The sequence below is a fragment of the Nelumbo nucifera genome, chromosome 1 (assembly GCF_055504915.1).
Source record: "Nelumbo nucifera cultivar China Antique chromosome 1, China Antique-T2T, whole genome shotgun sequence".
In the NCBI taxonomy this organism is placed as follows: Eukaryota; Viridiplantae; Streptophyta; class Magnoliopsida; order Proteales; family Nelumbonaceae; genus Nelumbo; species Nelumbo nucifera.
This window is the reverse complement of record NC_142649.1, coordinates 161,317,413-161,336,198: the sequence shown is the minus strand read 5'-3', so window position 1 is coordinate 161,336,198 and position 18,786 is coordinate 161,317,413. Positions and strand designations below refer to the sequence as shown.

Sequence of the window (18,786 nt, the reverse complement as noted above, 5' to 3'; positions counted from 1 at the left end):
TGTTGCAGAGGGAACCACTAGAAGGAGAAAAATTAAAAGCATGAATAACTGAAATGCAGGTTGCAATGCCACTTCTATAAAATTGCATGATAGTCCTTATGTTAACAAAACAAAAGATGGAAAATATGAGAATAAATGACAATTGCTACATAAAATGGTTTTCACGAAAAAAAAACTACATAAAATGATAGTCCTTGAAAGAGGTAGCAGGCAGCCTTTACCGAGCTACTCTCTTGCAAACCCTTGGAAAGGTATCCTCCAAACTCTGAACACCTTCACTCCCTTCACTAGATTTAAACTATGCAATGGTAATCAAATTAGATTCCAGACTGACCTCTAGTGGGGCAATAAACCCCTATCAGAATCTTTCTCTTCTTTACTCTTGCTTGCCCGTGATAAACAAGCCCTCATATCCTCAACCATCCTCAAGGAAAACCAGATCCTCCTACAATTTCAACTTCCATAGAACCTTGAGAGATGCCAAAATTTTGAATGTCTCTTTACTTATAACCTCAATTTCTGATGTCTTCATCTCCCTCTCCACCCAAGATAAGCTAGTTTGGTCCCTCACCCCAACTGGCCAGTTCTCCACCAACTCTTACTTGCATAAACTTAGAACTCACCCCTCCTCCTTCCTGAACAAAAGGATTCGGCACCTCATCTCCAAATTTCTTTCTTTTGTTTGGGAAGTAACTTGTGGCACATTGAACACTTGTGATATCTTGCAGAAGAAGCTCCGGGGACAGAGGTGCATCTCACCCTGCATATGTCTTATGCTATATGGATGGGGACTGATTGGTCACCTTCTCATTAACTGCCAGTTTGCAAGAAACCTTCAGAAAATTTTTTCTAGATTCAACTCATGATGGCAGCTATAGTTGCGCCCCCCGCGCAAATTCAGTTTGCAAGTTCATTGTCCAACGGCACAACAATAGACTGGTAAAAACAGGAAGGTTATTTTGGAAAGCTGTTATTGACTCCCTAGCAACCCCCTACTGAAGTTATCCTCCTCCCTAGGCAGGACAGTGCTTTCATACTGCAGTTTGATGGCAGTTTTAGATCTCTTGACTCCCATTCAGCAGCAGGTATCGGAGGCATCACCCAGAACTTAAATGGTGATACTGTGTGGGTTTATAGTGGCCCTGTCACAGCTACAGATGCTTCTAAAGCAGGGACCCACTCCCTTCTTGAGGCTCCAAGGACTGCCAACTGACTCCACATTAATTCCTCAGCTGTTGAAGGTGATACCAGAAACACCACCAATTGGGCCAAAGCACAGGATAAAGGGCCTTGGAGGGTTGCTCACCTTTTCTTTGAAATACATGAACTATCTTCTTTGCTGAACTGCAACTTCAGATGGATTCCCTGTGAGTTCAATCATACAGCAGATGGGTTAGCTAAGTTAGGTTTGAGAAGGGATTTTTTTATATAATGCTGACACAATGCTTACTTAATTGTTTGAGCCTTCTTTTTGGTCTCTTTAGGCCCTTTGTTGTACATCTCTCATATACATCCTTTTCAAATACAAATTATCTATTCTCAAAAAAAAAAAAAAAATCCATAGGGCTGTGTTTCATTGTGATGTAAACACTAGATCAGTGCACTAATGCACTCCAGGTCGGTTTTGGTAAGAGCATGAAAATGCACCAAAAATCAAGGTAAAAATGTAAACTTCTCAGGGATTACCTCGATTTTGGGTGTAACTTTTACTTCAATAAAATCGAAGTAAATGTTTCCTCTCTTCTTTCATTGAGCAAAATAGGCAGTAATTTTGCTTTTATCCTCAGGCATCTTCCACGGAACTCCACCGTTGGCAACAGCTGGAAAAGATTTCTTGACCAAGGAATCAAAGATCTTGTGGCATTGACCGAGATCTCTTCCATTCGTAGCACTTCGATTTTCTGAGAGAAGAGTCCCTTCTTCCAGATCTGGTCACGGCAATGGGATATCTCCGTTGATCCCTAAAGAATGCCAATCTTCTTTCAATGGCATGAAGATCATCTGCATTTGATCTGAAGCATCACCATCATGATGATATTCACAAAGACTCCCATCACTCAGTTGAACTTCTCGATGGTAGATCATCGTGAAGGAAAACCAACAATGGAAGATATTCTAGGAGACTCACATCTGGTTTGAATCAATGATGGGAGATCACCCTGGGTTTACATCGCTGTTCATAGTTCTCTGCAACAGAGGTTTTTGTGGGTTTCCTCTGTAAACTGATTTAGATCTGAAATCTCTGTCAGTGGTTGCTCAAACTTCAGAATGGTTAACAGAGGAAAAGCCCCGACAATTTGCCTCTCCACCAATGTTGTCAAAATCTTACAATTTACGATACAGTTCACGATTTGAATCATGAATCCCAAGGGTTTCGATTCGAATCATATGTCCGAATCCTTTTCTACAAAAATCATACGAATTTTTTTGGATCCTATGATTTGATTCATAAATCTTACAATTTATACAATTCGTTACGATTCAAATAAATTAAATTAAGAATCAGTTCTCTTCTTTGTTATGTTTTTGTTTATATTTTGTTTTGTCAAGGGAGATTTTTTTAAGCCCTTACTAGAAAATGCTTTATTTACATTATTTAAGACTAGAAATTGAGTTTATTTTCCATCATATGTGGGTTAAAAAGCCATTATATGTGGATTTGTCTGACTTTCAAGTCAAACTTGATTATATCATCTCAGGATTCTATTGTATAAGTGATAAATTCTATTATTTTAGGTATATATATGGTATATATAGATTCAAAGTAGGGTAAAGTCACTTTCCTATATATATTTAGCCTTTTAATATATCTATATTTAATTTTTTTGACAAGTTTATAAAAAATAGAAATAATCTTACGATTTACAATACGATTCACGATTTGATTCGATTCAACTTTCTCTACGATTTATGATACGATTACGATTTTCAAAACCTTGCTCTCCACCCATTGGCGCTGTAAGACAGTGGAGATTTGCTACTTCACTGTTGTTTTTCAATGATTGTTCATTGTCAAATAGGGGTACTGCTCTTCACTGTCAGCAGGAAATATGATGTCATTTGCAGTGATCATTTCCAAACGGAAAGAGTGCAAAGTGGGCATGGAAAATGAACCCAAATTGCATTCACTGAACCAGGGTAGGTGGAAAAAAGGAGAGTACACATTTGTGTTGCATCACAACCAAATGCAGCCTAACTAACGATATTTGTTTCTGAAGACAATGAGTATTGCACTTTAGAGAATGGAGCAATATAGAAATATAAAACTAAATAGTGAATACACAGGTGAAAAAAGTAAACGGTCTCTAACTTTAGAGTGAACTAGAGCTGTGCAGGCTCAGTTCAATCTCCCAAGCCCAACCATCTAGTTTAGACCTGGACTTCACCTTTGGGGCCCTTGCTTGAGGCCAGTGGACCTCTTAAATTGGCCCATATTTGCCTCTAGTCTTGGTAGTAGAATAAAAGAGGCTAGAAGAGAATACTCCAACAATTCAATAAAAAATATTTTTTGAGAAAAGGTAACAAAGACTTCATTGAAATAAAGAAGGGTACATGAGAAGATGTACACAAGGGAAAAAGAGACACAAAGATTACAAAGGAGAAATAAAGAAGAGCATATAAGAAAATATTTTTGTGCTTTTTATTTCACTAGCAACACCATTGAACTCTTTCCCTCAATGCTTAAAGTTGATTAGATGATACCTGGTGAACCACTGCAGAGCTAAACCGCAAGTCCCGCAATACAATTGACAGCATCTCCTTTATTTCTATTGATAAAAATAAATATATTGAATTACAAAAAGGAAGTGGAGTAACACCAAGGATCAAAGTATCTATATAGGGTATCGTATCAGATAACTTAGATACGGATACGCTTTGGAAATGCATGGATACGAATGAAAGATATAGAAACACTTGGATATGCTAGTGAAATGCATACAAATCACATAAATACATTAATCATACTAAACCAAAAGCTGAATTATCTATGAATAAGATTCAAACACATGAGAAATGCATACTTCAATAGGTTATATGAAGAGAAATATTACAATAAATAATACCATGACTCTAGAACAATCAAACGTTGTACAATAATTATCACTCTTTCAATTTTATAATTATAATCTTCAATTTTTATTAATTTTTGGCAATATTTATTAATTTAGTATTTTAAATAACAACCATTTTTTAAATAATAAATATGTTTTCATTTTTAGCATATAATGTTTTTATTGTACACATAATTGTAAAATAAAACTAATAAATCATTTAGGGTAGACAAAATAAATTATATTTAATTTTCAGTTTTTATTAAGTTTTTTTGGAAAATTAAATCTTAAATTATTAATTTCAGTTTTTATAATTATAATTTTCTGTTTTCCACTAATTTTGTTGGGAAAATTTATTTATTTAGTATTTTTATAATAACTCTATTTTTTCAAATAATAACTATGTTTTCATTTTTAACATATAATTGTGTAAAATAAAATATATAAATCATCTAAGGTAGATGAGATATATTATTTTTATAATTTTTAGTTTTTATTAATTTTTTTGCGAAAATTAAATCTTAAATTATTTTAGTTTTCGTATGACTATTTTTTAACTTGTATTAAAGATGAAAAACAATCCAAAAGTACCCAATGTATAATTTTGTCAAACTAGACAATGGATACACCTCCATATCAGTGTGTATCAGACCGTATGGTGCGATGCAGCCTGATACGGAGGCGTATCATACTGATACGCACAACTCGTAGGGATACGTATCCAGTCGTAGCGTATCTTGTATCCATAATCAATGAATACAGATACAATACACCCCGTATCGGGAGTATCGTATCGATACCTTAATCCTTGAGTAACACTCAGCAGCAATCACATTTTCAAGTCATACCATGTTCTTAACCAAATAACAAGCAGTAATTTCCTTTTCTCTTTCCATAAAGAAGATCATAATGTAAAGAAACTATAGAAAATAAGCATAAGATGAGAACAAACACATTGATGGGGTTTCTATTATATACCCAAAAAGTTGTCCAGTTCCAATTATTACCATACAAATTTACCATTAGCATCAACCTCTCCATAAAAAAAAATAAAAAAATGCAAGATCCTAGATACCAATCAGAGTAATGAGTCTTCTAGTTAATGTACATCAAGGAGTTTAACTTGATTAACGGGCATCAAGGCATTTTGAAGATGCTTCACCCACAGACACACCTCAAGGCTTAAGCATCATGCCTCAAAAAACTATGGTCCATGATCAAAACAATAATTTCTATGAAAAGGTCTTATCTGTTTGGTCTAATGAAAATGATAAAACAAAAGATCCCAGTTACTAGTCAAGGCATCTATCATCAACACAGTTTGTGAAGCCTAAACTTGAAGGTACACTTTCAAAAACATGCTTAGATCAACATTGCCAGAACCATTAAGGCACCAGTCTATAAATAAAATGACAGATTTGATCACACTAAGAGTGTAAGGTTGGGTGCAAACAAGGGAAGAATTCAAGCCTTATAAAGCTGACATCATTATGACAGGATGGCAGAACAATTTTTCTTTATTTACTTTGAGATCTATCATCCAACAAGCTTGGTAACTGCATTTACTTCATAAAACCAAACTCAATTCTCATGGATGCAGCCTCAGTAACACTGAAAATCCAGGCACTGGACTACTGGAGGACTTTTCAGAAATTCAAGAGGTGAAATTCTTACAAGTTACACAGGCCCACTTGGGATATGTAATTCACTTCAAGCTGAATTACATTCAGTTTTACAAAGATTAAGGTTGGCTTTGTCCTCAGGCTATTTAGAACTTGAGGTGGAAGGGGACTCATCTCTTATAATTGGGTGGTTAAAGGGTGAGGAGACTGATTCTTGGGTCCATTATCATTACATGAGGGAAATTAACTCCAATTATATCCAGATTAAACACCTTGTTTAAATGAATTCCTAGGAGTTCCAGCTGTTCTGCTTATTCTCTTGCTAAGGAACCAATTGGAAAATTTTATATTGGGGTCCTGATTCGGAAGGTATACAATCATACAGAGTGTTTGTAGCTTGGTTCTTTCATGCATATGCACTGAACTCGCTAGCTGATTTTTTTTTTTTTTTTGACAAGGCAAACAACCATACAGACTATAGTGTTTGCTAGCTGAATTCGGCTAAGCTTGTAAGTTTTTTTTTTTCACCAGTTTTAAATTTGAAAAGAAAAATGAGTAAGAAAGATCACCATAAAAAGGAAATCACGACACAAAGTATGAAATTTTATGGCAAAATTAATATAGATGCAAAGACAAAGAGAATATTAGAGATGTAATACTTCTTCAGCAAGAAAAAGGTCTCTTCACTATTTTTCTTAGTCGTTGGTGGATTAATTCTATATAAATTTTTTGTAAGATAAAAATAACTAGATCATTTCTGTGAGCAAAAGAAAAAAAAAATAAATAAACCATTTCAACCATGCTTTTCTTCCTAGATTGGATAAATAATCTAAATGTATATTATTAAAGCAAAGTACAAAAATGTACAATAAAGGCTATCAACCAACAATATAGGCAATAGAGATGTAAAGTGGGTTGTGCTGCCTACAAGCATGCCAGGGTTGGGTTTTGAGGCCCACGGACCAAAACAGAACGCCACGATAAAGTGGGTTGTGCTGGCATGACCCACCACCCAGCACAGCACGACAAAGCCCGCATAGCAGCCCGGCACGTCCCACACACACACATTTAATAATATGTATATATTTAATAATATATTTATTTATATTTTTAATAATATGTATATGTATATAAAATTTTATTTTCAATTTTAGTATACTATTTAATTCCAATTTTATTGTAATATTTTTCAATTTCATTTTATTATTTCATATATAAACAATTTTTTATCAACAAAGGAGGAATTTTATTAATTTAATAACAGATTACAAGTACTTTAGCTACTCTTCAGTCTAGAGTATAACAATATAGAAAGGTCCCAGAATACAAGGCTCATCAACCCTCTATATTAACACAGCCAGCTACAGCTTTTCCCAAAATAGAGAAGGCCTATCAACTCCCTGTTTTGCTAGAGTGTCTGCCAATCCATTTGATGTCCTTTTAGTCCACCCAAATGTAGAGTTAAAGCTCTTAGCCAATAAGTCAATCTCCCTAATTGCAAATCTATACTTCCAAGGTGCTAAGTTTACTTTCTTAGCCCAACAGATGATCAATAGTGAGTCCCCTTCCACATCCAACTCTCTAGCTTCTAATTGCACTGCTAATTTCAAGCCTTGCAAGAGTGCCATTATCTCTGCCTGAACCAAGTCTCCATACCCAATTGGTCTTGAGAACAAAGCCACAATTTCTCCATAATGATTTCTGAAAACTCCCCCTATTCCAGCCCTCCCTAGGTTCCCAGAGGAGCTACCGTCAAAGTTCAACTTCAATTTATTTGCCTCTAAAGGTTTCCAATCCATCTTGATGTTGAACAGTTTTTTGTATGCCCTTAGCTTCAATTAGTTTTGATGTACTTTTGATATTTAATGTAAATAAATGAAGTACATGTTTGATTCATGTTGTGTGGTATACTTCTGTGTTAGACCCTAAAACTGGACACTTAATGAGACTTGTGTTGGTTTTAAATGTTCACAGCCGTTGGATAAGTCTAGGGAGATTTATCCTGCCAAGGTTGACACTGGTGTGCTGCCAACTGTTGGAGTGGCTTGTCTCAACCGCCAGGGTGAGACCCAAGGCACATGCAGTGTAGGATTACTTGAACCCTTGAACCGGACCAAATTTCCAGTATTGCCCTGGACCTTGGAGATTGATGGGCAAAACTGGAAAGTTACACCTGACCCCTAGACCCGATTATGGTACTGCACTAGGTGTCGGATTGGGCTGTCTTTGATATGCCAATCAGTGAGATCCTTAGCGGGGGTCAAAACCTGGGTATGTTGGGACAGCCTGAGAATTCATCTGAGTGGGTGATCATAGTGACGGGATCAACCCCTTTGTCGGACAAAGGTAATGATCGGAGATGCACTCTCTCTGATGGAAACCAAACTGCCGGCAGTTGATTTCAAACGTTGGAATTTTGTTTTTACAAAACTTATATATATGATATATACCCAAGTATGGTTTCAAAATATTTGCAAATGGTTTTAATTCCCGGGATCCATGTAAGTAGAGAGTGCAACACTGTTCCTTGCAGCCGAGGGAGAGGTCCTCTCTTGTCGGGCAGTGCTTGATCATTATGGGCTGAGAGGTTAAGTGTAAGGCCATTTGGGATAATACCTGATGGGCTAATCTTGCACCTACCCACAGTTCCTGGGTTTTTATAAGATGGCTTGGCCCAATGACCACTTAGTGTAAGTGTTGGGCCCATAGGGTCCATGTGATGGGCTCAAGGGGTTCATTGGGCTCTCAAGTGAATTCGGCCAGGCCTTATAACAAAGGCTGGGCCGAACCCATGTGGCTGGTGTGTAGATCAATGCTTGGGTCCCACGCCATACAAAGAAGCCCAACTGGGAAGCAGTTTGGAAGACTTTTGAGCACTTGATTCTTATTGGGCCTAAAGCCCATTTCGAACTGGGCTGATTTGATCAGTCATTAACAAGGGGCGGATCTAAGATTAGGATGAGCCCAAAAGCTTATCTAATCTGCAGATAGGATTAAGAAGAGTCCTAATCCAAATACAGATTTGGATAAGGGCAACTCCTGATATGATAAGGAGATCTTCTCTTAATCATTAAGCAACTGGAGGAAACCCTATTCGAATTACAAGAATTCGAACCCTAGGGAACACACAACACACCCTGCAGTTTTGAGATAGGATCTTAGAAACCCTAGAGAAGAAAAGCAATTCACCATCTTTTTCTCTAGTTTCCTCCTGTTGCAGCCGCCACCATCTACTACAGTTCGATTTCTCTGTCAGAGAAAGATCAAGAAAGAGTTCTTGATATCAGTCTTTACTGAAAAGCTGATTCAGTTTGGTGCTCATTGTCATCGAAAGAATTCTTGTGAAGGATTCAGTGTGTAGGACGCACTTTGCTGGTTTTGTTCCACAGTTGTTGTGTCATCTTCAATAGGAGCAGATCTTGGTGTCTTCTTTGGGCGTGAACACCAACTTTGGGAGATATTATTTCTCTGGATCAGGTATAATAACTCCATTCTCTTTTGGTTCAGATCTGGTTCGGTTATGGTTCAAGTAGGATCCTTGAATCTTGATTCTAAAACAGGGAATGCGATTCCCAGTTGGAAGGTAGGTAGAAAATTTTTTGAAATTCGCCCACCCATTCCACAACCTTTTTTGGCGTCCATACGATGGATTCTACCATCCCTTTCACTTGATAATTTCTTTATTTGTTTTTTTATCAGTCGAAGATAACTTATAAGCTTACAAGTTCCCAGCAACCCAAGTACATCACTTTACAGCTTTGCCCAAAACAAACTAGGTCTATCAACTCCATGCTTTGCTAAAATATCTGCCAATCCGTTTGCAGTCCTTATCCAGCCGAAAGCAGAGTTGGTAATTTCTTTATGCACCTTGCATTTGTACAACTTCCTTCGATTTTCTTATTATGTTGTTTGTTGAGACATCTTTGAACATCTGATTTTTATTGTTTCAATTACTTCCTCCTTCGATCTACTCTTCTCAGTGAAAATCCTTTAATTTCTTTCTTCCCAAATGGTCCAAACTACAGCTCCTATTGTTACCCTCCATAAGCATTTTGCCCTATTTTTCTGTTGCTACTTGCTACAGGACATTGGAACTAAATAGGCTGACCACATCTTGTGAGGGATCCCATCTGCGGCCAAAGAGTGAGGAAAAGTAATCCCAAATGCAAGACACAAAAGAGCAGGAAATTAGTAAATGAGGAAGGGTCTCACCACTAGCCAAAAAGAGGATGCAAACATGAGGAGAGAGGCACTTAGCTGGCCTTCTTTTCTATAGCAAGTCGCAGGTGTTAACCTTTCCAAGGAACACTTCCCAACAAAGAGTTTGCACTTTGGGAGGGATTGGATTACACCAAATTTCTTTCACCGGGAAGTTCTCTCCTATAGGTTTTGAAAGGGTGAGGAAGCATAAGAGAACAAACCATCAGGAGAGGGAGACCAAACTCTATTGTCCATGGAATTTTGATCCAAGAAGACCTTTTCCCGCTTTGAAAGTAGAAGAATTAGGGATTCGCACTCATTGTCCCTCAAACCCCCCTTCTAAAACCAAAGTCCCAGTTTAAACCAAGCTCTGAGAGTGAGCCAAACCAAGCAACAAGCTCAACCTTATAGTCTAACAAATAGAGTACAGGGAATTGTTGTTTTAGGGGTGAATCCCCCAGCCAGACGTCTTCCCAAAAAAGGACTTTGTTTCGACACCCCACATCACAACGGATAAAATCAAGGAAAAAAGGAAGTACTTAAAGACCTTTTTCCATCTCTTTACTCTCTGTCCCCTTACAAGAAAGAGCCAATTTCCAAATTTACCTCTCCCTCGGTTTCTCCTTTGGCACTGAGTTGGGATTTTGGTTTTCGAAGAGGGTTAAGTGATGATGAATATGCTTGTGTTTTAGAACTATTGTCATTACTCGAATCCACTTGTTTGGATCCCCCCAATTCTGATTTAAGAAATTGGACCCCTAACCCGAGAGGCTGTTTTACTTGCTCCTCCTTTTTCAAATCCCTTTGCTCTCCTTCAGCACTCCTGGCTTTCCAAGTTAAAGAAGTCTAGATTAGACCCATTCCCCCAAAGATTGTTGTTTTCTGTTGGGAAGTCTACTATGGTAAGATTAATACCTTTGAAAACCTGCAGAGGAAGAGACCAAATTGGTGCTTATCCCAGAATTGGTGTGTCCTTCATAAAGCTTAAAGTGAGGATTGTTACCACTTACCGATCTCTTGTTCCTTTGTTACAGTTCTATGGGATTGGATTTTTGGTTGTTTGAGAGTAGGTGAACCTGCCATCTGATATTAGTTTGTTGTTCAGTCCATCTAGTTTTGAGTGGCACACAAAGAGAGGGAGAATTATGTGGAAGGGTATTAGAGCAACAACCTTGTGGACTGTTTGGGAAGAAAAAAACACTAGAATCTTTTCTAAACAGGAAAGAAGCGTGTCGAAAGTTAAGGACTGTGTTTTGACAAGGGCAATTCAGTTGTTGAAAACATTAAACCAGTTTGATAGTTATTCCTTTGATGACCTATGGAGGAACTGGTTAGTAGTGGCTAATACTTCTACTAGAAAAAACAAACTTTTGGTACAATGGGTGCCACCTGGGGAGGAGTTTGTTAAGCTGAATTTTGATGGGAGTAGCAGAGGTAACCCAGGACCTTCGGGTATAGGAGTTCTGAGAAATAAAGACAGTATTATCATATCCTTATATAAAGGGTTTGTGGGTCTCAGAGACTCTATAAGGGCTGAATTGCTCGTTGTTGTACAAGGTATCCAGCTCGCAAACCAGTTAGGGATAGAGCACTTGCTTATTGAAGGGACTCTCAGGAGATGATGGGATGGTTGCTGAATCCGGACTCTGTGATTTGGGGCTATAGAGATCTCCTTAAAAAAAGTCAAATGGCTAATAAGAAATATGGCAGTTAGAGTCCAATAGGCAGGCAGGTCAGTAAACTCGATGGCTGACTCACTTGCTAAACAGGGGGTTTCTCAGGACTCTTTATTTTGGGCTACCTTGTAATCATGTTCATCTGATTTTGTAATGTTGTAATCAATCTTAAAGGAAAGGTTGCATCTCGTGCCTTTCCTTGGGTCGCCTGTAACTCTTATTTTCTAGATTAACAAAACATTTATTCATTGATAAAAAAAATGGGAGTTTGAAGCTGCTTGAGGTGCTAGTTTTGTGTTCTAACCATTGTATGCTACACCCATGGATGCTTCCGATGACCTTGTGCCACAACCTTTCACCTTCTAGGATATTTCTAACGATCTTTATATATTTCATATATAAACAGTTGTATACGTCAAAGTTCATATAAGTAGGAATCTGCTGAATTAAAAAATATGAAAGAAAGCAGTTTCTTGAAGAGAGAAGGAAGAGAGAAGGAGAAGAGGAGAAGAAGAGAAGTTAAAAAGAAAAGAGAGCAATAATCTGGCCGCCCCCTTCACTTATTATTTATACTAAAATAATAGAACAGTACAAAGACAACTATGCCCTTATAGGGCGACAAACAAAAAAAAACATATATAACACTCAAAAACATAATAAAATTTGGACTCACATAACTACTGTGGTCCCCACCTCCTATCTAACAACTAACATAAAACATCTACTCAGAAAAATATCATAAAACTAATTAATCTTCAACACTCCCCAAGTTGGGAGTAAATGTCACACATTCCCAACTTGCGTAGATCATGTTCAAGCTTGTCCTTTGCCACCCCTTTAGTGAGAACACCAGCCAGCTACAACTCTGAAGAGACATAAGGCAAACAAACTTCTCCAGTTGTTACCCATTCTCTTATAAAGTGTCTATCATCTTCAATGTGTTTTGCCCTATCATGCTGAATTGGATTGAGGGCAATATTGATTGCAGCCTGATTGTCACAGTATAACATCATAGGTTCCTTTGCTTTCACCCCAATCTCACTCAAAAGAGATCTAACCCAAAGAAGTTCTGAGACACCATGAGCCATGGACCTATACTCAACCTCTGCACTTGACCTTGCCACAACCGCTTGCTTCTTATTCTTCCAGGAGATCAAGTTTCCACCTACAAAGGTACACACTCCTGATGTAGACCTCATGTCATTTAAGCATCCTGCCCAGTCTGCATTTGTATAAGATTCTAGCTTCAGATTCTCATGATTTGAGAAAAGAAAATGCCTCTACCAGGGTGCTTTTTCAGATATGCAAGTATTCTCTCAATAGCTTCCCAGTGCTGAACCCGAGGTGCATGCATGTACTGACTCACAACACTGACAGCATAAGAAATATCTAGTCGTGTCATACACAAATACAGTAGTCGGCCCACCATTCTTTGATATCTCCCCACATCCTTTACCAATTCACCATCCACACCATTAATTCTGTGATTTGGATCAATAGGAGTGTTTGCTGGTTTGGTCCCCAGCTTCCCAGTCTCTCGCAGTAGGTCAAGTACATACTTTCTCTGTGAAATGAAGATCCCATGCTTGGATCTTGCAACTTCAATCCCTAAGAAGTATTTGAGCTCACCAAGATCTTTGATCTCAAATTCTTACTGCAATGATTTTTTGAGATCATCAATCTCCTCCAGATCATTTCCTGTCACCACTATATCATCCACATACACAATCAAAATTGACACTAGAGCATCTCTCCTCTTTACAAAGAGGGTGTGATCAGACTGTGTCTGTATGTATCCAAAACGAATGAGTGCCCCTCTGAACCTGTCAAACCAAACCCTAGGTGACTGTTTCAGTCCATACAGAGATCTTCTGTTTCCTTTACCAACATTTTCATAAAAGCTTGTTGGAATGTCCATATATACCTCCTCCTGTAAATCACCATTGAGGAAAGCATTTTTGACATCAAGCTGGAACAAGGGCCATGAATAGGTGGCTGCTAAAGATAAAAGGATACGAACTGAACTCATCTTAGCTATTGGTGCAAAGGTTTCCAGATAATCAACACCATAGGTCTAAGTATACCCTTTTGCTACCAACCTTGCCTTGTACCTCTCTATCTTGCCATCGGCCTTTTTTTTTTTTTTTGATCAATAACACCAGCTTCATTAAATTAAAAGAAAAGAGGGAATATGGATACAAAAGGGGAGATAAAATATCTTAGCTCCCCAAAAACAGAAAACAAAAGGAATGCAAAGAGAAAAGATTAAAAACTAGCCCAAAACACAAACTCCCTATTCACTCCTTGCTTGGCCAACCCATCCGCAAATGAGTTTGCACTCCTCTTCACCCAGTTGTACTGAATCTCAATGTCCCTACCCAGCAATAAGAACTGTTTTTTTTTTTTTTCATTGTTAAAGTTCCACAAACCACTGTCCTCTGTCTTCAACCAACTAACCACCACCTTCGAATCACCTTCCAAGATCAAACGACTGATATTTAATTCCTTTGCTCTTCGAATTCCTTCAAGCGCTGCAAGGATCTCAGCCCTAAGAGAGTCACCTTCTCCAATAGGGCCAGAGAATAAAGCAATAACAATCCCTTCCTCATTCCTGAAGACTCCTCCAATCCCAGAGGGCCCTGAATTCCTTACACTGCTGCCATCAAAATTCAGCTTTATAAAGCCCGAGGGGGGAGAGGACCAAAACGGACAAAGAGTCCTCTTGCATCTAGCAATGGAAGCAATCTCTTTCCAGTTTCTTAGCAAGTCATCCACAGGAAAATCTGAAAACAACTCCAAAGATTTTAGCCAGTGGACAACCCTTAAAAGGATTCGATCTAACAATTCTTCCAATGTTCTTTCCTTGTCGGAAAAAATGTGAGTTTCTTTCTTCCCACAATGACTAGCATACCGTTGCCCTAATACACCTCCACATAGTCTTCCCTCGCTTCCTAGGCCAACTGAAAAAAGAAGGAGAAAACAAACCTTGGACAGTCTCCGGAGGATACCAAGAACACCCAAAACGGGAGAAAACCCACTCCCAAACAGTTTTAGCAGCCTTACAAGAGACCATGAGGTGGTAGCCAGATTCCCCATCATCTTTACAAAGAGCACATCTATTAGGAAGTAGACAAAAGTTGGGTTTCTTTCTCTGAAGTAAGTCTAAAGTGTTGATTCTTTCCAGGAAAATTTCCCAACAAAAAAAACCAACCCGAGGAGGAATAGGCCTGCTCCAAATTTCCTTAACTGGAAAGGACAACCCAAAGGGGATAGGAGGCTGAGTTAAGGTTTCAAAGAATGAAGCACAAGAAAAGGTACCAAAGCTAGAAGGGGTCCAAAATCTGGTGTCTTCCTTAGCAGGGTTTAGGAAGACAATCTCAAGGGAGGCTAGCAAAGTTACCAAGCTATCCATGTCTGTATCCCTAATTGCCCTACGCAGGCCAAGGTTCCATCCAAAGCCAGAAGTGGAGGCTGAAGGGACCAAGAAAGAAGATATGGGTTCATTTTTCAAGTCTGATAGAGCATACAAGGAAGGAAACTGGTCCTTCAGAGGAGAATCCCCAACCCAAAGTTGTTCCCAGAATTTTATTCGGTTACCAGAGTTTAGACCATACCTGATCCAAGGGGAGAAAACTAGAAGCAGATTGTGAATGGATTTCCAAGGAGAAGCAGTTGAAGCCCTTGCCAAGATTCCAGGATCCCAACCATTGTCTTCCAGCCCATGAATACTAGCCACAATCTTAGTCCACAATTTATCCCTTTCCAATGAAAACCTCCACAACCACTTCCCCAGTAGAGCCATATTCCTTTTCTTGAAATTACCAATCCCAAGACCACCTAGTTTTTTACACCTAGTGACCACCTCCCAACTCACCCTATGATCTCTCTTCTCCTCTCTAGGCTCCCACAGAAAGTTCCTTATTAATTTTTCCAAAAAACCTTATACTTCGTGTGAATACCCATCGACATCCAACTGTCTCCTTGTCTGGGGGGAAATCAACTATTTCCCAAGTTTGGTTTTTGATCAAATCATCCATCTCATCTTGCATGACTGTTTTCCACTCAGGTTTGGAGAGAGCCTCAATAACATTCTTGGGTATAAACACAGAATCCAGGGAAGAAAGAAAAGCACGGTAAGAGGGTGATAAGGCATTGTAGGAAAGATGGTGTGAAATGCAGTGGACTGTACACTTTCTCTTCACCTTACGAAGTGCAATGGGAAGATCAAGGTCAGTGGGATCAGCTGCAACAATGGTGTTAGGGACAAAAACATTATCATCAGAAAACATAACAGGCTCAGGCTCGAGGAATACCTGGAACTGTATCTACCGAATCTAGAGTTTCAGAAGGACTAACAGAGAGTGGTGTGGGTTGAGGATGTGTGGAGTCAACCATCATCTGCCGCCGCTGATATTGCTGTGAGGCTGCCCGTAGTGGCTCAGGTAATGAAACTGGAGGTGCAGGTGTTGGCTGAACTGATGTAAATGCTGGTTGAACTAATGGTGCAGGTGGTGGTTGAACTGATGTAGATGTTGGCTGAACTAATGGAGGCACCACAAAAACAGGAAGAGGAACAGATTGTGAGTTCTTCTCCCCAAAACTCTCCCCCTATGGAGAACCACTCGAGAAGAATGTGGATTCAAAAAAGGTAACATCCATAGTGACAAATCTGCTCCTCGACACTGGGTCATAACATCAATACCCCTTTTGGTTCTAAGCATACCCAAAAAAAACACATTTCTTGGCCTTAGGATCCAATTTCTTGCGATGAGGGCCAAGAATGTGAACAAAAGAAACACAACCAAAAACCCTTAGAGGTATATGAAATATCTCTCCATCTGGAAAAAGAAGGTTAAATGGCACCTTAAACCCCAAAGTCCGTGAAGGAACACGGTTAAACAAATGCACGGCTGTAAGAACTGCATCTCCCCAGAACTGCATAGGAACTGAAGCACACACCATAAGATTCCTTGCCACCTTCACAATGTGTCTGTTTTTCCTCTCAACAACTCCATTCTGTTGCGGTGTATATGCACAACTGCTCTGATGAACTACACCTTGTTCTAAGAGATATGTGGTCAGGTCCTTCTCAAAGTACTCTCTGGCATTATCTGATCTAAAAGCCTTAGTTCTCACTCCAAATTGTGTGAGAACCATCTAGTCGAATTGTCATACTAAGTTAGGAACCTCATCACGTGATCTCATCAAATATATCCAAGAATATCATGTATAATCATCCACAAACAAGAGAAAGTAACGGAATCCTCCCATGTAAGGGATTTGATATGGCCCCCATACATCAGTGTGAGCAATATTAAAAGCAGAAGTACTTCTTTTATTACTTGGTTTAAAAGACTGTCTACAATGCTTTCCTAACTGACAACTCTCACACTCCAAAGTAGATAATTGAACAAACTCAAACAACTTTGGGAAAAGACATTTCAAAGAACTAAAAAAAAGGTGTCCCAAGCGATTGTGCCAAAGCATAATCTGGTTCACTGACTCTGACCCACTACTACTGCTGCTGCTGCTAACATGATGGCCCTGATGTCTTGGAATCTCATCCAGAAGGTAGACTCCATTCACCTCACGACCACTCCCAATCATCTTCTTTGAGTCCAGATCCTGCAAAACACAATTACTAGGAGGAAAGGTCATAAAACAATTCAATTTTTTTGTCAAGGAACTAACAAACAGTAGGTTCGTATGAAGTCTAGGGACATGTAAAACAGAAGACAGAGTTATATCATTGGTCACTCTAATTGTCCCCTTCCCAGCAATGGGCATATGTGAACCATCTGTTGTAGAGACTCTGTCTCTACCAGAGCACAACTGATAGGAATTGAAAATGGTAGGGGCATTAGTCATATGCTCAGATGCTCCTGAGTCTATAATCCAGGGAGGTCCCTCCTTACCTGCAGTGGATGCAAGATTTGAGGTTGCTTATGAACTACCTGTATGTGCAAAGGAAGTAGTGTAGTTGGCTTCTACATTCTGTTGTTCATCTGGAAGGCTAGAGCTGGGTGAATCTTTCTTACACATAAGATGTCCAAACCTCTCCAATTCTGTTCTCACTGCTGCTACTGCAATGGATTCCCAATCAGTTTGGGAGAGATGGGATGAAGAGTCTCCTATAGTGGCTACATTTGCATTTCCCTTCTTGTTTCTTATCCGAGCAGGCATAAGATTTGGATGAAGCTTCCAACAAGTATCACCGGTATGCTTAGGCTTCTTGCAATAATCACACACCAAGTCCTTATCTTCCCTTCTAGTCTCACTACTCCCCCTGTCTCCATTCGGCTTAGGTTTTGTTGTACCAACCAAAGCCGACTGGTCAATCCCAGGCTGTCTCAGCATTACATTCCTCCTACTCTCCTCTCCAGAGACAAAAGCATAGGCCTGAGAGAGTGTCACACCCTCCCTAGAAAGAATATGTTGCCTAGCAATGTCAAATTCAGGGTTCAGCCCTGCCAAGAACTCAAAAACTCTATTCCTCTCTACCAGTCTGTGATAAGTTGCTGCACCATTTACACTTTCCCATACACAGTTTCTAAGTGATCTATTTCCTGCCATAGGGTTTTTAGCATGGAGAAATACACAGCAAGAGTTTTTTTTCCCTGTTTCATACTTATCACCTGATTTCTTAACTGATAGGCTCTGGCTTCATTTTGCTTCTGAGAGTAGGTTTCAGTCACTCCATCCCAAATCTCCTTAGCAGTATTAGCCCATAGGAAATTTTTTGCAATATGAGGTACCATAGAATTACACAGCCAAGACATTACCACGTAATTCTCTTGCACCCATCGGGAAGAGTTTGTATCAGGTTTCTTCTCCCCAGTGAGATACCTTAATTTTCCATAGGCACCAATAGCCATCTTAGCTTATTGTGCCCACTCCAAATAATTTGTACCATCAAGTTTTACTGTAGTAATGATCCCGGACCCAAAAATATCACTACTACCTCCAACACCCAGGCCTCCCAATAGAGAGAAAAGTGAATCGATCACTCCGAGAGGCCTAGAAAATTCCAGAAACCAAACCGCCCTCTTCAAAAAATCAAAAGAAAACTAACAATACCTGGGTGCCCAAGATCAGATAAAAAACAAAGAGTCCAACTTTTTTGGGACTCTTCCCCGTACTGCAGTTCTTCCGGATTTTGATGTTGAACAATAGATCACCTTCCTGATGTCTAGATCCCACCAAAAACTCCAAGAACTAGGCAATCTATAGCAGATC

General features: G+C 39.1%; 1 protein-coding gene across 1 annotated transcript in view; it reads right to left on the bottom strand.

The window, feature by feature from the left end:
• ARP9 (actin-related protein 9) overlaps positions 1 to 18,786 on the bottom strand; it is an 81,342-nt gene that overhangs the window by 26,631 nt on the left and 35,925 nt on the right. The window contains exon 9 of the mRNA XM_010276516.3: positions 3,703 to 3,767. Coding sequence (XP_010274818.1) covers positions 3,703 to 3,767 — 65 coding nt within the window. The remainder of the gene's footprint in view (positions 1 to 3,702; positions 3,768 to 18,786) is intronic.